At 49.4% G+C, this 26457-nt stretch overlaps 1 protein-coding gene across 1 annotated transcript; it reads left to right on the forward strand.

Moving 5' to 3' along the window:
- The first annotated feature begins 2598 nt into the window (after positions 1–2598).
- Positions 2599–26457, forward strand: LOC147120937 (mitochondrial scaffolding protein 1-like). The gene is made up of 5 exons (XM_085977516.1): positions 2599–2732; positions 11684–11820; positions 18998–19096; positions 20801–20866; positions 26282–26457. The coding sequence occupies exons 1-5, from the start codon at positions 2618–2620 to the stop codon at positions 26423–26425; spliced, it is 561 nt and encodes a 186-aa protein (XP_085833642.1). The 5' UTR covers positions 2599–2617; the 3' UTR covers positions 26426–26457.

The raw sequence follows: 26457 nt of genomic DNA on the forward strand, positions 1-26457 counted from the left end.
GGGACCCGAGTAGGACTGGAACAAAGAGTGTTCCACATATCCCACGAAAAAGGTAGGCATAGCTAGGACCCATGCGGGTACCCATAGGCAACACCTTGATTTGGAGGAAATGAGTGGAGTTAAAGGAGAAGTTGTTCAATGTGAGAACAAGTTCAGCCAGTCGAGGAGGGTAGTGGTGGATGGGGACTGGGTCGGGCCTCTGTTCAAGGAAGAAGCGGAACGCCCTCAGGCCATCCTGGTGGGGGATGGAGGTGTAGAGGGATTGTACGTCCATAGTGAAAAGGAAGCGGTTGGGGCCAGAAAACTGGCAACTGTTAAAGTGGCGGAGGGCGTCCGAAGTGTAGGGGGATGAGTCGCGGATGTAGGTGGGAAGAGACTGGACAAGGGGAGAAAAGATAGAGTCGAGATAGGAAGAGATAAGTTCCATGGACAAGAACAGGCTGAAACGATGGGTCTACCAGGGCAGTCCTGTTTGTGGATCTTGGGAAGGAGGTAGAAGCGGGCTGTGCGGGGTTGGGGAACTATGAGGTTGGTGGCCACGGGGGGAAGATCTCCAGAGGAGATGGTGGTTTGATGTTCGGTAGTGGGGTCATTCATGGTCCAGATGGAGGTAGGAGGAGGTGTCGGAGATTGGCGTTCAGCTTCCGCTAGTTAGAGGTCAGTTCGCCAAACAACAACAGCACCACCCTTGTCAGCAGGTTTAATGACAATGTCAGGGTTGGATCTAAGAGAATGGAGTGCTGCAAGTTCAGAGGGAGGTAGGTTGGAGTGAGTGAGGGGGAGCAGAGAAATGGAGACGGCCGATGTCACGGCGGCAGTTAGCGATGAAAAGATCTAGAGAGGGTAAGAGGCCAGGGGGAGAGGTCCAGGTTTTTATTCATTGATGGGATGTGGGCGTCGCTGGCTAGGCCTGCATTTAGTGCCCATCCCTAATTGCCCCTTGAGAAGATAGTGTGAGCCGTCTTCTTGAACCGCTGCAGTCCATATGGTGTAGGTACACCCACAATGCTGTTAGGAAGGGAGTTCCAGGATTTTGGCCCAGCGACAGTGAAGGAACGGCGATACAGGTCCAAGTCAGGATGGTGTGTGGCTTGGAGGGGAACTTGTAGGTGGTGATGTTCCCATGTGTCTGCTGCCCTTGTCCTTCTAAGTGGTAGAGGTCGCGGGTTTGGAAGGTGCTGTTGAAGGAGCTTTGGCGAGTTGCTGCAGTGCATCTTGTAGATGGTACACACTGCAGCCACAGTGCGCCGGTGGTGGAGGGAGTGAATGTTGGAAGGTGGTGGATGGAGTGCCAATCAAGCGGGCTGCTTTATCCTGAATGGTGTCGAGCTTCTTGAGTGTTGTTGGAGCTGCACTCATCCAGGCAAGTGGAGAGTATTCCATCACACTCCTGAACGGGAATTCTGAAAGCGGGAGAAAGGGTCAGTCGTGCGGGGGGAAGATTCCTGGCCAGAGAAGTGGGCACAGAGACGAAGGCGGCGGAAAAAGAGCTCAACATTGTGCCGAGCTCGAAATTCATTGAGGTGGGGGCGTAAGGGGGTGAAGCTCAGGCCTTTGCTGAGGACTGATCGTTCAGGGTCAGAGAGGGGAAGGTCAGAGGGGATAGTGAAAACGCAGCAGGGGGTGAGATTGGGAGAAGGGGGGTCAGAGGAAAGTGAAGGGGAAGAAGGTTCCGGAGGGGCGTTGGTGTCCAAGAGTTGATGACGCTTGCGATCCTTGACATCGGAAAGGAAGAAAAAAAGTTTTTTGTTGAAGCGTCGGACAAGTCGAAGGATGAAATGGAACTGTGGACCCGGACAGCTTTGAGATAGAGTGCGCCGGTGTTGCTGAAGAGAGAGTGTTCATGTGGCGACGCATGGCGTTGAGCGTGAATCTCAAGATGCGGCGAGAGCAGTAGTTCGATGTGTTGGATGTGTCTTATCCTCCAAGGGGACCAATCTGAAATGTGGTGTTGCAAATAGACACAGCATTTTTTCTATAGAAGCATTCACTGCCCACCGTGCTGCCACCCACCTCAGGTGTCCACTCGTGAATCACAGGAGGACATCAAGTTCACTAGATATCTGTATTTATTTACTTACTAACATGTTACTGCTGTTGTTTATACTAACTAAAAACGGTTTTTGCAATGAGAGATAGACCTTCATTCCAAGTTAAAAAGAGGCTCCGAGGGAGGATGATGAATTTGCAGAAGGTGCCCTACACAAAAAAGTTCACAAACATCACATCACTGAATTGGTAGGCGTGTACATAATAAATATTCATTTCGTTTTTGAACATAGTCTTTTTAATTAGGCAATGTGCGATTTTAGCGAATAGCCCACCCAGCAGCCGTTTGAACTCATGTAGCTGTGACACGCGGTCATCCCCGGTTTGAGGCGAAACCACTCGGTTACAACAAGCCACATTCGGGTCGGTTTCTCAGTTCCGATTATGTGCCGGCCAGTGGAGGAAACCCAGGCTGACCCACCGAGAGGTGATTCTTTTCTCTCTCTCTCTCCCGCTGTCATTTTGAATTGAATTGTCATGCGGAAGCGGTCGTGACGATGGCATTTTAAACAGTGTCAGATCAGAAGAGACGCAATAATGTGTCTCTCTCTGTGACCGGGGCTGATGTATGACAACAGCGGAGGGGCTGGGTGGGACCTGGAGCATGATGACCTTGCGCAGGAGGGGCATGCCAAGTGTAAAAACGGAATATCATAGCATCGCATTGAAAAGAGGAAATTCAGGTCAGTAGAGCAACACTTTGCCATCCTCACTGCACAGTTCGAACAGAAGATGTAAATCGTTAGGCGTGACCAAGCCAGTCTGTATCTTGGATTAGCAGCACTGGGCTGCTAGCGTGCATCCAACATTTTTAAAAATTGGAATTATTTTACAATATTTTAAACATTTGCGCTGTGCTGAAGTCACATACTTGGGTTTAATTCTAACGCCTGTATTCTGTCCTTTACTCTCTTGTGAGTCGGGAGAGGAAAATTGGTCTAAAGATTAGAACTTGCATATATATCGCACGTATTTCATCACCTCCGGATGTCCCAAAGCGCTTTACAGTCAATGGTATACTTTTAAAGTGTAGCAATGTAGAAAGCAAGGTCCCACAAATTGCAACGAAATAATGACCAGATAATGGTTGATGTTGGTTGAGGGATAATATTGGACACCAGGGACAATTCCCCTGCTCCTCTTGGGATAGTACATGTTTACCTCAGCCTGAGAGGGCAGACTGGGCCTCAGTTTGACTTAACATCCCAAAGGGCACCTCTGACAGTGCAGCACTCCCTCAACACTGCACGGAGGTGCCTGCCTGGATTGTGTGCTCAAGTCTCTGGGGTGAACTGTACTAAAATCCTGTGGGTAAACAAATAAGCAAGTCTTTCTGTTTTGGAGCTGTTCTCATTATCTCAGTACAAGTGTCTCAAATCAAATATCCCAAATCTCTCTTAACCCTTAATGATAACCACAGCCTGTGACATACTGAGAGTCTCTGCACCTTCACGAGCCAATCCACAATGATTTTGCCCTGCGGAAACTTTTGAGGTGTGATGCCCAGCCACTTGTGAGATGTGCTGGCCATTTTAGTTATAACTCCCGACAGACCCGAGCTAAAGGACAAGTTTTAATTACACGTACAAGGTATTTTTATGAAGCAGCACAGTCAGTTGGAAGATACACTATTTCATAATGAAAGGAATTTTATACCATGGAACAATGAATGTTACATAGTATACTAATGGGTACATCATATAAAAGGAGCGGGGGTTAAAAAACTCTTTACAAGGTGTGGTTAGAATTTTGGAAGTTTCTGCCACACACCAGTGTTGAAGCAGTATCTATAAAGTCTGTTTAAAGGCAACTAGTTGCTTGAAAGAAAGGAATATTAGAGGGTACGGGAAGCAAGCAGAGAGTGGGATTAGACTAAGAGGCTCAATTGGAGAACAACACCAGCACCAGACTTGATGGGCTGAATGGCCTACCTCTGGTGTAATGTTCTGTAATTCTATGAAGCATTTGGTCAACATCATCTGAACCATGAGATGGTGCTGCTGTGAAACAGAAGTAGGCTTTTCAGTCCTTCAAGCCTGTTTCACCATTTTGTTAATCCCAATACACTGCCCTTTATTCATAGGCTCTTACTTCCCTAGGAAGCATCTGTCTCCCTTTGAAACACCTCAATTTGCATCTATGGTTATCTGGAGCAATACTTTCCACATTGTCACAACCCTTTTGTGTGATGAAGTTTTTCTTGCACTTGGTTTTAACTTGAATTTTAAGATTGTAAAAGAAAGACTTGCATTTATATGGCGCCTTTCACGACCACCGGACGTCCCAAAGTGCTTTACAGCAAATGAAGTACTTTTGAAGTGTAGTCACTGTTGTAATGTAGGAAATGCGGCAGCCAATTTGCACACAGCAAGCTCCCACAAACAGCAACATGATAATGACCAGATAATTTGTTTTTAGTGATGTTGATTGAGGGATAAATATTGGCCAGGCTATCTCCCCTGCTCTTCTTCGAATAGTGCCATGGGATCTTTTATATCCACCCAAGAGAGCAGACGGGGCCTCGGTTTAACATCTCATCCGAAAGACAGCACCTCCGACACTGCAGCACTCCCTCAGTACTGCACTGGTGTGTCAGCCTAGATTTTTGTGCGCAAGTCTCTGGAGTGGGACTTGAACCCACAACCTTCTGACTCCAAGGCGAGAGTGTGACCACTGAGCCACAGCTAACAGTCACAGGAGGAAAAATTCAGTGTCGCCCCATTTGGGGCGCCACTATCGGCTGTGCGCAAAGTTTAGCACCTGGCGTTAATTATCGCCTCCGACAGCAAACTTGACTTTTATCGCCCCTGGAGGTGATTGGAGCGCTAAATCAGGGCGCTTCACACCTGTCTTAAGGCGCAAAGGCCGAGGAGCGAGGCACTACCTCAGAGCGCTGGCGAAGCAAGGAAGGGCAAATCAAAATGAACCTGCAAAGTGCTGCTCAGTACTCAAAACTCCTTCAGACAGCGTTGAATCTCTCCAGAAGTCTCTCTCTCTCTCTCTCTCAGAATGCGTGGTGCAAAAATGTCACCGACAAAAAAAGGCAGGAAGCGGTCACCTTTAAATAGCGCTCCCCTAGTCCCTTTCTGACAGCATAACGCTCCCCTCAACCTGTCGTTGCTAGCGGCAGGCGGTAAGGCAGGGGGCGCCACTCAATATCCAGTCCGGGGTGCTAATGGGGCATTGCACACTCGACTGCCGTCACAATCTGCCGGTGCAGGAGATCGTGGCGGTAGTGTTTAGTGCCACCGCAAAATGTCTAGTTAATTTCGCGAGCGGCACAAACATCGCCGCGCCCGGGCGCCAGTTGCTTTGCGCCCATTAGCGCCCTCTTAAGGCGCTAACGGGAGGCGCAAACAACTGAATTTTTCCCCATATATCTATATATATATAAATCAGTACATCTGTCTGTCTGTCTGTCATTCTGTCATTCTGTCTGTCTGTCATTCTGTCTGTCATCGCCTGTGCGTCTGTCGGGCTATGCGCTCGAAAGTTACAGGGCGTACCTACGCGCGCGTTACCTCCAAAGAAAGCTTACGCTTCCGAGACGGTTTTAAGCGTATTTACGTTTCGGCCGGGCTAAAATCGCGCCCGCGGTATCCCAAAAACCTTCAACATTCCGCTCATTAGCATCTCATTATCCGCTCATTAGCGACAGAGTGACCTCGAGCTCGACCAATCGTACGCCGGGTTGCTGGCGTGTGCTGCCGGGCCAATCGGTGCGTGTGTGGCCGGGCCTTATCGTTCTGAACCGAGGTGAGTCGCCGCCATCTTGATTCCAAACTTTTCCTTTCTTTTTCCCGCTTTCTGCATCTTTAAAAAAAACGTTGCTTTTAAAACACATATTGTTTAAAAAAAAAATGATTTAGAAACGAATTAACTTATCTAATCTCATTAATTTTCCTACCTTTCCCCGTTTTTCCAGGTAGGCCTCGAAGCCTCGGCTTCTCCTTCGCACCCACGCCCGAGCTAGGCACCTCCCGGCCCCACTCGAAGGCTGGAGGGCCGAGCCCCAGCCCAGCGCCGCTAGGGTGCGCGCACAGCAGGAGCTGAGACGCGGCGTCTCTCTCTGGCTCGGCCGGAGGGCGGGGCTTGCTGAGCATCAAGCGTTACCCTGGCAACCGGGTCCGCCGGCCGTCTCGCACAGCCGCAATCGGCGGTCTTCACCTCGGGGGGGGGGGGGGGGCCGCGACCCTCGGGGGGGGCGCGACCCTCGGGGGGGGGCGCGACCCACGGGGGGGGCGCGACCCTCGCGGGGGGAGCCGCGACCCTCGGGGGGGGCGCGACCCTCGGGGGGGGGCCGCGACCCTCGGGGGGGGGGGGCGCGACCCTCGGGGGGGGGCCGCGACCCTCGGGGGGGGCCACGACCCTCGGGGGCCTCCCCTCCCTCCCCTCCACCGCGCCCCCCCTCCCCCCCTCCCCTTCCCCCCTCCCTTCCCCCCCTCCCCCCTTTCCTTCCCCCCCTCCGCCCTTCCCCCCCGCCCTCCCTCCCCCCTCCGCCCTTCCCCCCTCCCCCTCCCCCTCGCCCCCTTCCCCCTCGCCCCCTTCCCCCCTCCCCTTCCCCCCCTCCCCCCCGCCCTCCCTCCCTCCCCCCCCTCCCTCCTCCCCCTCCCCCCCTCCCTCCCCCCCCCCAGTCGCTCTCTCTCTCTCTTCCAACAACAACATGCCCTCGAAAAAGTCTCGGCACCGCCGGGCACTTCAGCTAGTAGGGTATATATAAATTGAAGTCAATGGAAAAGCAAATCGGGTTGCGTGCAAAACAGGCTGCCGATTTGCAAACCCCCATTTTGAGCAATCACCCAAGACAAATTTATACCCCTGTATCTCCAGAGTGTGTTCTGTAATATTAAAAAATGTGATTTATTTCTTTTTTCCATATTTAATTATCAATTTTGTGGTTTCCTGGAAGCAGGGGTGTTAAGCAGACAGCAACAGATGAGTGGCTACAGTCTGTGGCTCAGTTGACAAAGGCAGCGTGTAACTGAGCCTTACAAATCAGAAAGTCCCCCGTTTAATTGCTGGGCTGTGCGCAAAGTTAGCTGATAACAGCCTAAGTGGCAGTTGGCCTCAGTGCCCCTGCGCTGAGGAAAGGAAATCCAGTCAAGGATCCCGCTCCTATTAACTAGCCGGTGACCGCTGCCGAAAAGCGCATGACTATATATGCCGGGCGAGGACGGGATCGAATTTGGTTGTGGTGTCTCCACAGTCGAATAGCCTGCCAACACTCACTGTTTAGGCTTGCAAAGGAATAATGGCCAGTTGGATGAGGTAACTGAAGATGACCTGCACCCTTAGAATCATACAACAACACAGTCAATAGGGGGTGAAATTCAACTTCGGCGGGGGCACCGCCTGTCCGTTATACACCCTGCCAGATTTTCTTTTTCAATGACCACCCTTTTCCGCACCCCTGCCGAAGTTGAATTTCACCCCCAATGTCTTCAGAAGAGGAGGAGAGGATGAATTACATCACAATGTATGTTACTAATTGTTGGTAATGAGGATGTGGTAAGGTGCTAAATAAATGCAAGCTCTTTCTAATACTAGAACAGAAGATACAAGAGCTTCTGTAGAAGGCAGTAAAATGTTGAATGGTTCAGATGACATCGGTGTCGTAAACGGAGTGGTCCGCCAATATTGGAACGCAGATCGGTTGCAACCTTGAAACACACCAACCTATCACATTCCCTACACTCCAAACAGAAGCAGTTTGTGAAGGGCAAATTTATTACTTATCAGTAAGTTTCCCCCCCCCCCCCCCAATATGATTTGAAATTAAGGGATTAGGTATCATTTCATTGCATGTTGTATTATAAACCAGTTTCAACTGGCCATTTGTGAGATCCAAGACCAAGTTATAAGATGAATTTGAGGCAAAAAGGGGGTAATTGCTGCAGGGGGAAAGGCTCTGGCCTGTACCAACCTTTCACCTGGTACTGAGCGGGTGTCAGCCTCATGTCACCCCTTGTTCTTGGGATGTCAGCAGCACTGGGAAGGCAGTATTTATTGTCCAACCCTATTTGCCTGCGGGGATTAAGAGTCAGGCATGTAGTGTGGGAGTGGAGACACGTGTAAGCCAGACCAGGTAGAAGTGACATGTTCCCTTCCCTAAAGGATATCAGTGAACCAGTGGATTTTTACAACAAGCCAGCTTTTGTGGCCATTTTCTGGTGTTAGACCACAAATTACCAGGTTTATTGACTTCAATTTGCCATGTGGAATTTGAAGTCATGACCTCTGGGTTGCGAATCCAACAGTACTACACTTCAAAAGTAATTCAGTTGCTGTGAGACACTTTGGAACATCCTGAGGATGTGGTGAGGTACTAAATAAACGCAAGCTGTTTCTAATAATGGAACAGAAGATAAATGACGAAAATGGGGTAATGCAGGTTTGTTACATGAGACGCTGGTCTCATAATAGTGACAAATGAATGTGAATGTGACAGAGGTCACATCTCCTTCACTCCTCCTTCTTCTCAACCAGTCTGCAACCTTTGACTCAGTTGACCACTCCATCCTCCTCCAACGCCTTTCTACTGTCGTCCAGCTGGGTGGGACTGCACTCGCCTGGTTCCATTCTTATCTATTTAATCGTAGCCAGAGAATCACCTGCAATAGCTTCTCTTCCCGCTCCCGCACCCTTACCTCTGATGTCCCCTAAGGATCTATCCTTGGCCCTATTTCTCATCTACATGCTGCCCCTTGGCGACATCATCCAAAAACACAGCATCAGTTTCCACATATATGCTGACGACCCCCAGCTCTACCTCACCACCATCTCTCTCGACCCCTCCACTGTCTCTAAATTATCAGACTGCTTGTCCGACATCCAGTAGTGGATGAGCAGAAATTTCCTCCAATTAAATATTGGCCCAGAAATTCGGGTCGGGGGCTTCCCGCGGGTGCAAGCCCCCGACCTGCACTTACCTTGCGCGCCGGCCATTGAGCTGTGGGCCCGCGTGGGATTCCGATCCTGGGCCTCCTCCAGCTGCCGGCGCGCAGTGCTTGCGTATCCCAGGGGCGCAGTTAGTTCGATGCGTCCCCTGGGATCACGTGGGCCATGGAGAGCCAATGGTAGCAGGGAATGCTTCATTCATAAGTTTGACAGGAAGGGCTGTCAAACCTATAAATACTATAAGCCCCAAAACATCACTAAAACCTCAAATAATTTTTTTTTTAAATCATATTTTTAAAATCAACTATAAATTACATGAAATAACTATTTTAAACAATAATTTAAATTTTTGAAGAAACGAATTACATTTTCTAATGGGGCTAAAACTAAACTTACCTTTCTTTAAAGTATTTTAAAATAATAAACCTGTGGAAAAAATATTTTAATTTTAATTAATTCACCACTTACCTTGTTAAAAGCAGGCCTTGCGACTGCTTTTTACATGTCTAACTTCTGGAGACTTACCTTCCCGGAGAAACCTGGGAAAAAAACGTAAGTTCAATGCACACGTGCTGCCTCTCCCGCGCACGCGTTCCACCTCTTAACCCCTTCTTTCAGGGGAACGGAAGTACCGGTTTCCCGTGCATGCGCAGTGCATGCACGAAACCGGCACTTCCATTGGGCCTACGGGTGAGTACCCAGCGCGTACTCACCCGTGGAGACCCGAATTTCTGGGCAACCGTCTTTGGTTCCTGCCACAAACTCCGTTCCATAGCCACCGACTCCGTCCCTCTCCCTGGAAACTGTCTGAGGCTGAACCAGACTGTTCGCAACCTTGGTGTCATATTTGACCCCCCGAGGTGAGCTTCCAATCACATATCCGTGCCATCACTAAGACCGCCTATTTACACCTCCAGAACATCACCGACTCCATCCTGCTTCATGTCATCTGCTGCTGAAACCCTCATCCATGCCTTTGTTACCTCTAGACTTGACTATTCCAACGCACTCCTGGCTGGCTCCCACGTTCTACCCTTAGTAAACTTGAGTTCATCCAAAATTCTGCTGCCCGTGTCCTAACTCGCACCAAGTCCCGTTCACCCATCACCCCTGTGCTCGCTGACCTACATTGGCTCCCAGTTAAGGAACACCTCAATTTTAAAGTTCTCATCCTCATTTTCAAATCCCTCCATGGCCTTGTCCCTCTGTAATCTCCTTCAGCCCCACAACCCTCCGAATCTCTGCGCTCCTCTAATTCTGGCCTCTTGAGCATCCCCGATTTCAATCGCTCCACCATTGGCGGCTGTGCCTTCAGCTGCTAAGGCCATAAGCTCTGGGATTCCCTCCCTAAACCTCTCCGCCTCTCTACCTCACTTTCCTCCTTTAAAACTTTTGGTCATCTGCCCTAATATGTGGCTCGGTGTCAAATTTTGTTTTATAACGCTCCTGTGAAGCGCCTTGGGATGTTTTACTGTGTTAAAAGTGCTATATAAATGCAGGTGGTTGTTGTTGAGTGACAAAGTAGTTGTTCGTGGTGAGTCGGTTGTTGAATGGAAGCCAGCATTTTAATTTGAACAAATTTTAAGCAGCACCAGTGAACTGTGTGCTTGGTGTCTGTAAGAGCAGCTGTTAATGTAACCAGCTGGAAACTTTCTTCAGTGTTAAACGGGCGAGGAGAAGCAGAACAGCTGCACTTCAAACATGGTAGTTGACATGAATCTTGTCAATCATGTGGAAATGACTTATGAAGTAATACTGGGCGGCCTGCTGGTGGCGCTGTCCAGGGAGAGTATAAATACTCGGGCATGGGCCCAGCTTGCTCAGGACATTCTTTAACAGGAACTAGTGAAGGACACAACTAGATCGCCATGATGAAAAACAGTTGATTAAAGCCTTGTTTAATACTCAGACCAAGTGCCTAGTAGTTTTCTTACGTCAGTAGTGTTTAAAATTGAAGTACGGTGAGGGAAGAAATTGTCTGGTACTGACAGACATCTGTAAAAAAAAATAGTATCCTGTCCAAGTTTCACCACTTACCACTTACACCATATGGATCAGTCATGATCTGATTGAATGGTGGAACAGGCTCGCGGGGTTGAATAGCCTGCTGCTGTTCCTATGTTCCACTCCCCCCGCCAATGCCCTGCATTTTCACCATTTGCCCTAGAACAGAGAGCAATTTTCACATTTCCCTGGCAACGTTTTTTGATTCACCCTTGGGAAGTGGGCGCTGCTGGCAAGGCTGGCATTTATTGCCCATCCCTAGTTGACCTGATTGAGGGGCTCGCTAGGCCACTTCAGATGGCAATTAAGAATCAACCACGTCGGCGTAGGACTGGAGTCATCGGGTAAGGACGGCAGGTTTCCTTCCCTAAAGAACATTAGTGAACTAGCCGGGTTTTTACGACAAGCCGACAAGCTTCATGGTCACTTTTACTGACCAGATTTCAACTGAATTCAAATTCATGGTGGGATTTGAACACACATTCTCTGGATTATTCGTCCAGGCGTCTAGATTATTAGCCCAGTAACATAACTACTACACTATCGTACCCAATAACTGCCCTACGATTTATGGCCATTTCAACTCACTTGCCTTAATGATTCTATGTGGTATAAATAGATGATAATGGATATCTCCAGGGTAGACAAGATTATTATAAAGGAGTTCTTTTGCACTTAATATTTCTGTTCAATATCATTTTGCTTTATATTCATGCTTGGTACTCATTTACAGGCTTTGGGTTTAACATCTTGGGAGGAGTAGATAAACCCTGTCATCCTGGAAATTTTGGAATCTATGTGGCTAAAATAAGAGAAAATGAATCAGCAGCTCTTGATGGGAAACTTAGAGAGGGTGACAAGATCTTGGAGGTATGTGCAACTGTTCTGATTAAAAACAAATTCATTGTTTTTTGGGGGGAATTATGGATCATTTTACTTTGGGCAACAAAGAAAAAAAAACGGAAATTAAAACAGAAAATCCTGGAAATACACAGTAAGTCTGCCGGCACCTGAAAAGACAGGTTAATATTTAGGGTGTAAACTTTTGTTAGAATGCGAAGATAAGCGAGCATCTTTAGGTTAAATGGTCAGCTGTGGGAGACTACAGTCTCCCGCGTAAAGAAATAGGCAACACAGCGAGCTACAAGAAATAGGTCTTTACTCCAACTCTCACAATACAGTACTGAATTCGTAAAGCCTGCGAACCTGTGATGACTCACGGATTGGTCACCTGCTGGAACCTGATTGGTTTTCCTTCTCTCAGCAGCAGGCAAGTCTGAACATGCCTTATTCCTCTCAGCTTGCAACTGTCTTGCGGGGGGAGGGGAATACAGCAGTTAAAAGGGGATTATACAGGTTTATCTACATACACACAGTGTTTCCCCAATGTGGCAACGCCACATACGCCCCCCCAGAATCCTCGTTAACTGTAAAAGTCAGTCTCTGCGGAGGTTTGACCAAACGGCCGTAGCGGCTGTAGTAGCCATCTGGCGTGTGAGGAGGGCTGTCTGGGAGGTCGGCCGGTTGGTTCGTCGGCTGGTCTGGCGGCTGGTCTGCCGGTGGGCTGGCTGGACGGGCTGCCGGCGAAGGTGGGGCGGCGGCCGGGAAGTAAGGTTCTGGCATGTCTTGGTCCTCTTGTGGGGCCGCTGCCAACGCGGGAGGTCTGCCCCGCCGTGGGGGAAGAGCCGGACGAAACGGGAAGCCGAGGTCCAGGTGCGACGGTTTGAGGCAGTCTACTGAAATAAGGTCCGGCTTCCTGCCGACGTCGATAAGAAAAACTTTGTCCCCCGTCTCCAATACTGAGAAGGGGCCGGTGTATGGTGCCTGCAGCGGGCCTCTGTGCGCGTCCCGGCGCACGAAGACGAACTCCGCATGTCGTAAGTCCCGAGGCACGTAGGACGGCTGCGGGCCGTGTTGCGAAGTGGGCACTGGACGGAATTGCTGGGCCGCGTCCTGGTGCAGGGAAAGCTGTCTCGCGGCCGACCACGGCTCCGTTGTCAGGGGGAGGAAGTCGCCTGGTACTCTGAGCGGTTGGCTGTAGACCATCTCGGCCGTGGAGGCGCGGAGGTCCTCTTTGGGCGCGGTGCGCAATCCCAGGAGGACCCAGGGTAGTTTGTCGATCCAGCTGGTGTCGGCCAGGCTGGCGCGGAGGGAGGCTTTCAAGGAACGATGAAAGCGCTCGCAGAGCCCGTTGGCCTGTGGGTGGTAGGCTGTTGTCCTGTGCAACTTGGTGCCGAGGCCGGCGATGATGGCATTCCACAAGTGGGAGGTGAACTGGGGGCCTCTGTCCGAGGATATGTCGGTCGGCACGCCGAACCGGGCCACCCATGTCGAAACGAATGCTCGCGCGACGTCGGTCGTGGTGGTGGAGGTGAGGGGAACCGCCTCGGGCCATCTGGTGGTGTGGTCAACGATCGTGAGCAGGTGTGTGAAACCGTGCGATGGCGGCAAGGGACCTACCAGATCGACGTGGATGTGGTCGAAACGCCTCTCGGGCACCGGGAAACACTCCAATGGCGCCTTGGTGCGCTGCTGGACCTTAGCGCGCTGACACGCCACGCATGTGTTGGTCCAGTCTCTCACATCCTTGTGGAGTCCAGGCCAGATGAACTTGGCGGACATGAGTTTCTGAGACGCACGCATCCCTGGATGTGAGAGGCCGTGGATGATGTCGAAAACTCGCTTGCGCCAGGTGGATAGGACGACCGGCCTAGGCGAGGGGACTGAGACGTCGCACAGGAGGGTTGTGCTGGCTGTGTGGAAGTGGATGTCGACCAGAGTGAGGCTGGTGGTTGACGTCCTGAGGGCCTGGATCTCCGCGTCGGCGGCCTGGTCTCTCGCCATGCTGGCGTAGTCGACGCCCAGGTGCACTGCGTGGAGCGAGGGTCTTGAGAGGCAGTCGGCCACCAAATTGTCCTTGCCGGCGACGTGGCGGATGTCTGTGGTGAACTCCGAGATGAAGTTGAGTTGGCGCGCGGACCAGGGTTCGGTTACTTTGGCCATGGCGAAAGTGAGCGGCTTGTGGTCCACGAATGCGGTGAACGGCCGGCCTTCCAGGAGGAAACGGAAGTGCCGGATTGCCAGGAACAGGGCCAGGAGCTCTCTGTCGAACGTGCTGTAGGCCTGCTCGTTCTTGCGCAGCTGTTGGCTGAAAAATGCCAGTGGCTGCGACGCGCCTTCGACCCACTGTTGCTGGACAGCGCCGACGGCGTAATCCGAGGCGTCCGTGGTGAGGGCGGTCTTGGCGCCCGGGATGGGGTGGGCCAGTAGTGGCGTTGGCCAAGGCGCTTTTGGTCTGGTGGAAGGCTGTCGCCATCTCGCTGGACCAGGTGAGTTGCTCTTTGCCCGTTTTGCCCCTGGTGGCTTCATAGAGGGGGCGCATGAGTGAGGCGGCCTTGGGCACGAAACGGTGATAGAAATTGACCATCCCCAAAAATTCCTGCAGCGCCTTGACCGAGGTGGGCTGGGGAAAGTCCGCCACCGCCTGCACCTTGGAAGGTAGGGGAATGGCTCCCCTTGGCGAGATTCTGTGGCCGAGAAAGTCAATTTGGGCTGCTCCGAACTGGCATTTGGCCGGGTTGATGATTAGCCCGTGTTGGCTGAGGCGCTGGAAAAGAGAGCGCAAATGCGCGATGTGCTCGGCCTTGCTGGTGCTGGCCACGAGGATATCGTCCAGATAGACGAACAGGAAGCTCAGGTCCCGTAGGACGGAATCCATGAGCCGTTGGAAGGCCTGTGCGGCGTTCTTGAGCCCGAAGGGCATGCGCAGGAACTCGAACAGTCCGAAGGGGGTGATGACCGCCGTCTTCTGGACGTCTGCGTGGTGGACGGGGACCTGATGGTAGCCGCGAATCAGGTCGACCTTGGAAAAGACGGACTTTCCTGCTAGGTGTGCCGAGAAGTCTTGGATGTGTGGAATGGGGTATCTATCGGGCGTAGTGGCATCATTGAGCCGTCTGTAGTCGCCGCAGGGGCGCCAGCCACCGCCCGGCTTGGGCACAATGTGGAGGGGGGACGACCAGGGGCTGTTCGAGCGGCGGATGATGCCCAGTTTCTCCATCGTGGCGAATTCTTCCTTGGCCACCGCCATCTTGGCTGGGTCCAGGCGTCTGGCTCGGGTGAACACTGGTGGTCCCGTAGTGGCGATGTGGTGCTCGACACCATGCTTGGCTGCCGCGGCTGAGAAGGTCGGTTGTGTGAGCCTCGGGAAATCTGCGAGTAGGCGGGCGTAGTCGTCATCCGCCGGGGCAGAGCAGGACCCGACGAGGGCCGGGCTGTTGCTCTGCTGGCAGGCCAGTGAAGCGAAAGTTGCTGCGTCGATCAGGCGCCTGTCGCGGACATCGACCAGGAGCCCGTGGGCGCAAAGAAAATCGGCGCCCAGCAAGGGATGTGCCACCGAGGCCGTCACGAAATCCCACGTAAATCGCTGGCCGTTGAAACAAACCTCGGCCCGTCGCTTTCCAAAAGTAGCGATGGCTGCGCCATTTGCCTCCACGAGGGGTGGGCCGCTGCAGCCTGCCTGGATGTCGAGCTGGGAGGCAGGAATTATGCTGCATTGGGCTCCGGTGTCGCAAAGGAATCTGCGCCCTGAAAGGGAGTCGGTTATGTACAGCAGTTTACCTGCGGTGCCAATGGCCATCGTGGCGGCGGGGGTGCGATCGAGCGGGCCTAGACGGCGGCGCGGGGCTGGCGCGTTGGGCCGGGTGGCCATCTTGGTTTGATCGAAAGAGCAGGGTGCTCTGCAGCGTTGGGCCTTGTGGCCGAAACGCGCATGGTAGTAGCATAGTTCTGCGGCCTGGTGTGGCGGCGCGCGCTCGGTGGTGTCGGGGAGCCTCGTGGCTGCACAGCCGAGTTGGGCGACGGCGAAGACTTTGTCCGCGGCGGCTGCCAGTTGTACGCAGTCCGTGATCGGGGACCCCGCGAGGGCAGTCTGTACCTGCTGAGGAAGCAGGCTGAGGAAAAGGGCCCGAAACAAGAAGCACTGCGGTTCAGAGCCCAGGAGCGCAAGCATCCGGCTCATCAACTGGTTCGGGGTAGAGTCGCCGAGGCCTGGTAGTGAAAGAAGCCTACGGGCCCTCTCCTCCCCAGACAGGCCGTAAGCCTGCAGCAAGCGGCCCTTAATGGTTGAGTACTTGCCGGTCTGTGGTGGGTTCCCCAGCAGGTCGAGAACTTCGGTGGCGGTGGAGCTTGCTAGTGCTGAGACTACGTGGAGGTACCTTTCTTCATCGTCTTGAACCCTGTGAAGGGTGAATTGGGCCTCCGTGTGCGCGAACCAAGCTGGTGCTTGGTGTTCCCAGAAGGTGGGGAGCTTCAAGGACGCGGCGCCGGCCGACATCGGGCTGCTGCTGGTTGCCATCGGGTCGTTGCTGGCCTCTGTAGGGCTACGTGAGTCGGGGGCTTCGGCCGCCGACATTCGGGGTCACCAATGTGGGAGACTACAGTCTCCCACGTAAAGAAATAGGCAACACAGCGAGCTACAAGAAATAGGTCTTTACTCCAACTCTCACAATACAGTACTGAATTCGTAAAGCCTGCGAACCTGTGATGACTCACGGATTGGTCACCTGCTGGAACCTGATTGGTTTTCCTTCTCTCAGCAGCAGGCAAGTCTGAACATGCCTTATTCCTCTCAGCTTGCAACTGTCTTGTGGGGGGAGGGGAATACAGCAGTTAAAAGGGGATTATACAGGTTTATCTACATACACACAGTGTTTCCCCAGTGTGGCAAAGCGAACAAATGCTTAGCTACACCAGTGTAAACGTTATTTGTGCTGGTGTAAATGGACTTTTTCCACCCTGTCAATGGCACAATTATGGGGCTTGTCCTAGAAACCATCATCATCTAGGGGCTTATCCTTGAGGACGTTGCCACAACGAGCTTCCTCCAATCGTTATTTAAAACCATGGCCTCCTAGGTATTATGATGTGGCAACAGCCTGCAATCATTTCCCACTATAATTATTGGCAGGGTGCTTGGAAGCCATTCGATAGCCATTTTGAGCTCAGCCATCAAGGTATGGCACAACCAAGGTTGAAGAGATTAAAAGACAAGTTAAATAAAGAACAACTGTTTAGATGATGCCAAGCTCGGGTTTAAATGCTGAAGATTGTAGGAGAAAGGAGAAACTGACAGGGGTAAGGAGTTTCAGAGTTTTAAAGAAGAGTTATTGTAGGAGACTGTGCAATGAATCTTAATTTGAACACGCGCTGATTCAGTGGGGGAAGAGGGAAAGCATATAGACAGAAAAAGGAAACTTTTGACTTCTGTCTGGTCTCCATTTGAATCCACATTCTAAATGTGAAAGGACAGTGTGCTAACCCATTGCACAATCTAGTTCCCCATCCAATGCTTTCATTATAAACAGACCACTTCTGACTGCACTGCTACTTAATAGTATCTGTTTTAGTAATAGTACTGGAGAAATTAATGGGACTGAAAGCCGATAAATCCCCTGGACCTGATGGCCTACATCCTAAGGTTTTGAAAGAGGTGGCTATAGAGACAATGGATACATTGGTTGTCATTTTCCAAAATTCCATAGATTCTAGAATAGTTCCTGCGGATTGGAAGGTAGCAAAGTAACCCCGCTATTTAAGAAAGGAGGGAGAGAGAAAATGGGGAACTACAGACCAGTTAGGGAAAATGCTAGAATCTATTATTAAGGACTTGGTAACAGAGCACTTAGAAAATAATAATAGGATTGGGTAGAGTCAACATAGATTTATGAAAGGGAAATCGTGTTTGACAAATCTGAGAGTTTTTTGAGGTTGTAACTAGCAGAATAGCTAAGGGGGAACCAGTGGATGTGGTGTATTTGGATTTTCAGAAGGAATTTGATAAGGTGCCACACAAGGGGTTATTAAACAAAATTAGGGCTCATGGGATTGGGGGTAATATACTAGCATGGATTGAGGATTGGTTAACAGACAGAAAACAGAGAGTAGGAATAAACGAGTCATTTTCGGGTTGGCAGGCTGTAACTAGTGGGGTACTGCAAGGATCAGTGCTTGGGCCTCAGCTATTCAAAATCTACATCAATGATTTGCTTGAAGAGACCAAATGCAATATATCCAAGTTTGCTGATGATACAAAGCTGGGTGGGAATGTAAGTTGTGAGGAGGATGCAAGGAGGCTTCAATGGGATATAGATAGGCTTAATGAGTGGGCAAGAACATGGCAAATGGAATATAATGTGGAGAAATGTGAAGTTAGGAAAAATCGAAAAGTAGAGTTTTTTAAATGGTGAGAGATTGGGAAATGTTAGTGTTCAGAGGGACCTGGGTGTCCTTGTACACAAATCACTGAAAGTTAACATGCAGGTACAGCAAGCAATTAGGAAAGCAAATGGTATGTTGGCTTTTATTACAAGAGGATTTGAGTATAAGAGTGACAACATCTTACTGCAATTATACAGGGTCCTGGTGAGACCACACCTGGAGTATTGTGTACAGTTTTGGTCTCCTTACCTAAGGAAGAATATACTTGCCATAGAGGGAGTGCAACGAAGGTTCACCAGACTGTTTCCTGGGATGGGGGGATTGTCCTATGAGGAGAGATTGAGTAGGCCTATATTCTCTAGAGTTCAGAAGAATGAGAGGTGATCTCATTGAAGCATACAAAATTCTTACAGGGTAGACGTAGGTGCACTAACAATGACAATAAAGTTGATTATGATATGATTATTATGATTATGATGTTTCTCCTGGCTGGGGAGTCTAGAACCAGGGGTCACAGTCTCAGAATAAGGGGTCGGCCATTTAGGACTGAGTTGAGGAGAAATTTGTTCATTCAGAGGGTGGTGAATCTTTGGAATTCTCTACCCCAGAGGGCTGTGGAGGCTCAGTCGTTGAGTATATTCAATACAGAGATCGATAGATTTTTGAATATTAAGGGTATCAAGGGATATGGGGATAGTGCAGGAAAGTGGAGATGAGGTAGAAGATCAGCCATGATCTTATTAAATGGCGGAGCAAGCTTGAAGGGCCAAATGGCCGACTCCTGCTCCTATTTCTTATGTTCTTATGTTCTTAACTCTCCTGTCTTTAGGCTGGTGGAGTTTCACTTGTTAATATACTGCATGAAGAAGCAGCAAAAGTATTTCGGAATGTGACCAAAGATGAGTTAGTATTACATATCGAGAGGCAGGTAAGGAACAATTTAAAAAACCATGAAATCATTCTTTGTGACACATTTTTGTGAATAAAGTCAGCTAGAGCAACTGATATTTGGTAACACAACAAGACCTCCCCTCATAAAGACCATAGCACACCCAAACAGAGGAAGAAGCAGGCTCTTTACAAGAAGGCAAATGAGCTCCACCCTATCCCACCCAGGCACCAAAAGCACAGCAACCCAAACCAACTCCCCTCCAGGACAAGGTAGGTCAACCCCCTCAACACCCTGATTAACTATGCCAATAGACCAATTGTATAAATATATGTTCACTCAATCACCATGTCAGCAAAATGTGTGGCACCTCCACCAACATGAAAACCAATGTCAAATTCTGAATACATAAAAAAATTGTAGAATAGTACTCTTTATTTTTGCATATGCAGGTTTAGTAATAGCGAAGTATTGTGTATGTACAACTTTTATAGAGACATTTTCACAAAGAAACAGCATAGAGCCAAGTTTTGGAACTTTTACTTTCTGCCTTCCCTGTGCCATTGGTGCCAACCTGTTCTCCCCGGTTGTGTATTTAAGCAAAGCATATAGATTACCCACACAGCAACTAGACAGCATGTGATGATCCCAGGATATTCAAAGCAAAAGTAGTGATATACTGGACACTACAGAGAGATAAAGAAACATTTCTTTGTTGACGAACAGTTTTGGGCCTCCCAGTTCACACCACGTATCATCCTCTGCGGAGAGAGTGAGCAGGTGATGTTCTCTTAGCGCTGAAATTAGCCACGAGGAGGTTTGCGAGCAAACCGTGGAGACTCTTCCTTCAATTATTTATCTTTCTCTGTGTGGAAAGCATGTTCTCTGCTCGTCAATTTTCTTTGACAGCACACATAATATTGGTAATCCATTGTGTGCAGATTTATGGGGCAAAACTTTGTCCTTACCACAAAAGCTGCAACCAACAAGCTAAGTTTTTAAAATATACTTATCTGAACGTAGAGCGAGGAGGAGCAGGATTGCTCCTCCCGAATCCATATTCAAAGAACGGGGGCCGCCTCAGGCAACCGATTTTTTTCTCCCGCTCCCCCGCCCCCATCGTCCCATTGACACAGATTGCCCCTCCCCCGGGTCACCACTATCTCTGCCCCCTGGCCGCCACTACCTCACTCCTGGTCAACGCTACCTCCCGACGCGACCGCAGCAACCCGACCTGGTTGCCCCCCCCCTTCCCGATTATCCCCCTTCCTCATTAACTGAGGGCCGCTACGATGCCGGCAGTGGCCCAATCTTCCAGCGAGCTGCCTGTTGTTCTCTGCAGCTCGCCAGCTCCATTGACGTTGAGGCCCGAGACCCAATATCGGATGCACCTCAGGCCTCACCATTCAGGCACGCTCAAATTTCTAGGCTCCTGTGTCACACAAACATACATTTATAAAACTATTTGACATGAATCAGTCATTCATGAAAGAAAGACTTATGAAATAATACTGAGCGGCCTACAGGTGGCACTGTCCAGGGAGAGTATAAATACTCAGGCACGGGCCCAGCTTGCGCAGGATATTCTTAACAGGAACTAGTGAAGGACACAACTAGACCTCCATGTTGTAAAACAGTTGATTAAAGCTTTGTTTAACGCTTAGACCAAGTCCCTAGTAGTGGCATAGTGGTTAGTAGTGCCTAGTAGTTTTCTTACATCACTATTCATGTGATGTTTTTCAGGTTGGATACAAGCTTGACGATGATGCCTATGCAACAGCCGAATGGAAGCCGTCACAATGCTGGCAGGTCATTTGAATATCTTCCCCTGTGTATTAAAACAAAGTGATACAAATTTCACTGTACTTCTTTCCCTCAGGTTCCCATCTATCTACAATATATTAAAAAGAATACATCCAGACATGCAGAAATTACACTGCAGACTTTATTACAGATGCAAACAAACTTAAAAAAAAAGAGAAAAAAGCAGTTACATAATGCTAGGTGCTCCTGACCTGGAGCCAGAACTGAAGAGCACTTTACAATTTTTGAAGTTCCCTGACCAAACTACAATTAAAGTCTGAGTGATTTCACCTTGTATTTTCTTAACAAGAAGACTTTATTGCTTTAAAGAGACACAGCTCCACCCTGACAGAATAGTACATTGTGTTTGACATGGTATACAACTCCCTTCCTTACAAAGCAGCATATCATCTGACTTACCTTGAACAATGCCACAGGAGATCTGTTAGTATTTTAAAATGGTGCGGTGCGTGCAGACCAGAATGATGCCGGGGCTTAGAGGGTTAAATTATGAGGACAGGTTGCATTAACTTGGCTGGTATTCCCTTGAATATAGAATATTGAGGGGTGATGTGATCGAGGTGTTTAAGATGTTAAAAGGGTTCGATAGGGTAGGTACAGAGAAGCTGTTTCATCTGGTGGGGGAATTCAGGATGAGGGGACATAATAAAATTAGAGATAGGCCATTTAGGAGGGAAATCAGGGAGCACTTTTGCACACAAAGGGTAGTAGAAATCTGGAATTCTCTCCCCCAAAAGGCTGTGGATACTGGAACAATTGGAGCTTTCAAGACTGGGATCGATAGATTTTTGTTAGGTAAGGGTATTGAGGGATAGGGAGTTGAGGTACAGATCAGCCATGATCGTATTGAATGGTGGACAGGCCCGAGGGGCTGAATGGCCTACTCCTGTTCCTATGTTAGGTTTTCAGAGAACGCTGTTCCTTGTTCTAAAAACATGTACTTGTCTAAAACTCTCAAATGAGGTGAAAATTCCCATTAAATATAATGAAGAAAGGTTAAATCCAGGAGCAGCAGCACATTATTAATAGATCCAGACATCGGCCGCGATTTCGCCTACCAAGGCCGGCTCAGTGCGGCCGAGATAGGCAGCGGGTTGCGACACCATTCCCGGCTCCATCCCACTCTGTGTGAAGAATTTTCCGTTGATTGGGCTTGTTAAGTCCGCCCTGCGAGGTTCCCGGCCAATTAATAGGAAGTGGGTCTGATGACGTCATTTGATGACACATCATCAGCCGGTTTCCTTAAGGGGGCCATGTCCAAATTGATTTTGACAGTTCTGCTGTCAGTGTTCTACAGCATTGAGGTGCTGCAGACACTGACGAGCACTGCACAAAGGTGCACGGCTGCACCCAGGCTCTCCCATGACTCCCTCCATATGCTTATGGAGGGAGTCACAGCATGCAGGGAGGTTCTCTTCCCTTCCTATGGGCAGCCTGGTTGCACATTGCACAGGAGGGCACAAGCAAGGATGTCATCAGGAAGATCAGGCTGCAGTGGCGCAAGCCTTTCAATGATCTCAGTAGATCACGAAACGTTAATGCCAAGTCACACTCAACCTCATCCTGCTGTGCCACTCATCACATCCCCATCACTCTGCCTTCCCTACCCTACTCCTGCACATCTTTACTCACACCAACTTACCTTGCACCTCCACCCATCCCTCTCTATCTACATTATCACTTCCCCATCTCACTAGCCAACCCTCACACTCACCCTCATCCTACTGCAAGCATACCAACTAAGAATACACAAGGGTAGGCACTTGGGTGGTTTAGCCAATGTTCATGTGAAGTTTCTGGTAATGTGCTATCAAACATTGAAATCTTTATTTTCAACACTTTGCTTTCTTGGACAGATTTATGTGCACCTTTGGAAGTGGCTTAGTGAGTTGCAGTGAATGGTGAGACGTAAGGGTACCCCCACGCAATGGTGATGAGTGTGAAAGGAATGGCTTGGACTTTGTGGGAAGCTTTTTTTTATTCGTTTATGGGATGTGGGCATCGTTGGCAAGGCCAGCATTTATTACCCATCCCTAATTACCCTTGAGAAGGTGGTGGTGAGCCTCCTTCTTGAACCGCTGCAGTCCGTGTGGTGAAGGTACTCCCACAGTGCTGTTAGGGAGGGAGTTCCAGGATTTTGACCCAACGACGGTGAAGGATCGGCGATATACTTCTAAGTCAGGATGGTGTGTAACTTGGAGGGGAACTTGGAGGTGGTGGTGTTCCCATGCGCCTGCTGCCCTTGTCCTTCTAGGTGGAAGAGGTCGCGGGTTTGGGAGGTGCTGCCGAAGAAGCCTTGGCGAGTTGCTGCAGTGCATCTTGTAGATGGTACACACTGCAGCCACGGTACGCCGGTGGTGGAGGGAGTGAATGTTTATGGTGCTGGTGTAGGGTGGTGCCAACCTGGCGCGTCATGTGGCAGCCAGGGTGTACAGCATCAAATGAAGTAAATCTGGCCATGGTGAGGCCATTGCTGGCATCCTGCACAGCAACATAGTCGGGTGCTGATGCCCTGTGTCCTGTGCAGCATCAGGTGATTGCGGAGAAGGGTGTTGGTGGTGCTCGTGGTCCTGGTGATGTTGGTGTTGGGGCTGATCTTGGTGGGATTCTGAGGACCAAGGTGAGATTTTTTCAAGGGCACCAATGCTGCTGGAATAGATAAGTTGAGATGACAGAAGCGATCTGTCAATGGTGAGAGAGGTTGCTCCAAGGAGGTGACAGTGGATAGGGAGTTTACTCCAAACACTTCCAAACTGCATAAAGCTCAAAAGTCGGTTCCAAATCATGAAGGCTCCGGCTACTATGATTGGGAAGTGTGCAGCTGTGAAATGGTAGGTTTTATACCACTGTTGCAGCTGTCACCTATTCACAGCAATGGAGAGTCATTGAGAACCCAACATACTTACCTGACATGATACCCGCTCTCCGGGAACCTTGTTAAAAACCTGGTAAAATGGTAACTACAAGGAAAAATGGTGCTTAACTACCTTTTAACAAGCTTTCAAGTATGTAATACAAAAGCAAAATACTGCAGATGCTGGAAATCTGAAATAAAAACAGAAAATGCTGGAAATACTCAGCAGGTCAGGCAGCATCTGTAGAGTGAGAAACAGTTAACGTTTCAGGTCGATGACCCTTCATTAGAACTATCTAAATTAGGTAAATTAAGTATATACATTGGCTGACCCGCCGCTTGGTGTTGGGTCTGTTCAGGGATGACAGACCCAACACTTGGGAAACTGACAAGGAGGCGGGTTTACAGCGGGATACCGACCCCCTGTCAATCTTTGTGATTTTGACAGTGGACCCGCCTCCAAACCCGCACTCTGAGCGCCAGTAAAATTCCGGCCATCATTTTTATTTATTCCAACTCCCATTTTCTCCCCTATATAGACTAATCCATGCTTATATAAGATTCCACAGGTGCTGATTGCTTCACTCATTCTTTGAGAGGGTGCCTCACTTATTCTTCGGAGGTGGTTAAATTCGTCTTGTGCAGTAGCACAAAATGGGTGATAGTGTATCAGTTAACCCTTTGAAAAGAAAATCGGGTGGAGTGTAAAGCGAGCTGCCGATTCGTTATTTTCACTACAGCTCCAGATGAATTTCACCCTCTTCATGTCTAAACCTAGACACTGAGGGCAGGATTTTCATTGGGCCGTGGAGTCGGGATTGGAGGCGTGTGGGGGTTTAAAATCCCGAAATTGGGGGTCCTGACCCCATCCTGCCCCCAACACGCCTCCATGCCAGTTTCAAAGGAGGCGGGTACCCGCCCCGCACTGGGACCCGCCTCCTGAGGCGGGAAGGGGATTAGTGCCAATTAACTGCCTGTTAACAGGTAGTTAACAGGCAGTTTTTAGCCTAATCCCTATTTTCATTGGTGAAATGTGGGATTCCCGACGGCTCCAAACCACGCCAAGTTAGCGAGGTGGGCCGTCAGGCTGAAGGGCTTGGAGGGGTCGAGATGTCCGGTGTTCAGGTGAGTGATGGGTGCATGAGTGCAGACGTAAGTGTGTTTGGTGTGTGTAAAGTGTTTAAATAAGTTTTACATACCTTTACAGCCTTCCTTCCTTCAGGTCTCAGGAGTCCCTCATCTCACCGGCACAGAAAGCAGAATGGCCGCGAGCTGTCAGAATCTGCAGCCTCTGCTTTCTGTTCCGGGGAGATCTCTAAATCATCCTGAGAGGAAGGAATTAACCTGGAGTACAGATTGTCAGTGTTTGACAGCTTCAAACAGCTGTGAAACGCTGATATTTCATCTGTCAAAAGGTATTGACAGATGAAATTTCAATCTGTGACGTCACCTGCTGCCGGGTGGCCCTTAATTGGCCTGCTGAGCCCGCTGGGCGGGCTCAACGAGGTCAATCAAGTCTAAATCGCGTGGGTTGGCTAGAACTCGATGGAGGCGGGACTACAACCCCAAAAGTTGTAGTCTCGCCTCCTCAATGAAAATCCAGCCCTGACTCTAGGGCTACCTACTGTAGAGAGCATCACAGCCAAACCCAATACTTTCCTCAGCGACACCCACGCTGAGATTGGCTAATTCAGCGGAGACCTGGAATCTTCTTGTTCTGTACGGGTCAACTCCACAGTAATGGTGCACCTAACCACAGCTAAGTCATTGTCGGGGTGGCAGGGGGGGCTTTAGGTGACAGCTTAACGCAGAAATTCAGTCAGTTCCATTGATATTCAGAAACTGCTGAGGTTTCGTTCTTCCACAATAAGATGACATCAGAACCAACGGATTGAACTCTTGCCCTGTAACACGTTGCCATTTAAGTATTATATACAATATTCAGTGTGTTTGAGAGCTGTTGAGTAAAATACCGAGATTGTATTGAACTCATTAAAGCCAAAGTCCAAAGATAGGGTGTCAGCAGTCACTTACTTCAGTGGCAAGCAAAAAGTTTCCTACTGAAGTCTGAGCACAGTTAATCATTTGCAAAAGCTGCACAGTGCCATAAAAACAGGGCAGTGGTTGAAACAGCACCAAGAACTATGACTGAACAGCAACGATGACCCAGTCTGTGTGCTATTGGAGGGCTGAGGATAAGAGATTGAACGAGTGGTGACAACTGTGTCGTTTACTGTCTGATCAACCCACTAATCTTCAATTCCTCGATACAATTGAGTGTTAGGGCAAGTGAACTGGCACGATATCCTGCAAATTTTTGCCTTTAACCACCGGTCATACAGTTTGCTGCCTCACCATTGCAAGCCTGCACAAACAAAAATCCCAAAGGCTGTGAAACTGCTAAGCCATAACAAATCATTTTTTTGCAACAAATTGCTGGTTCAAATCATCATCCATTATTGTTTAGTTCCAGCTTGTGCATGTAATAATAAAGAAACACTACTTTCTACCCTAATCTCCTAACTCCCTGTTTTTATTCATGGCAGTCCTCCGCAAAGAAACCTCAAAAATGGCGTCATCGTTCAAGGACGTTTTACACAGGCAGACTACCGTGGATCATCCTAGCAACTTCTGTAGTGACCGTAATCGTCATGATGGGGGCACTGAAAATCACAACAGTAAAGAAATGAAATAAATCCTCATTTATTTATGTGATAACCTA

This window comes from Somniosus microcephalus, chromosome 3, assembly GCF_052327205.1.
Source record: "Somniosus microcephalus isolate GS21.2 chromosome 3, FLI_Smic_1.0, whole genome shotgun sequence".
NCBI lineage: Eukaryota > Metazoa > Chordata > Chondrichthyes > Squaliformes > Somniosidae > Somniosus > Somniosus microcephalus.

Coding starts and splice junctions, on each gene's coding strand:
- LOC147120937 (XM_085977516.1), top strand. CDS start 2,618: ATGACAACAGCGGAGGGGCTGGGTGGGACCTGGAGCATGATGACCTTG. Junction 11,821..18,997: donor AGGGTGACAAGATCTTGGAG/GTATGTGCAACT, acceptor TCCTGTCTTTAG/GCTGGTGGAGTTTCACTTGT. Junction 19,097..20,800: donor TATTACATATCGAGAGGCAG/GTAAGGAACAAT, acceptor GATGTTTTTCAG/GTTGGATACAAGCTTGACGA.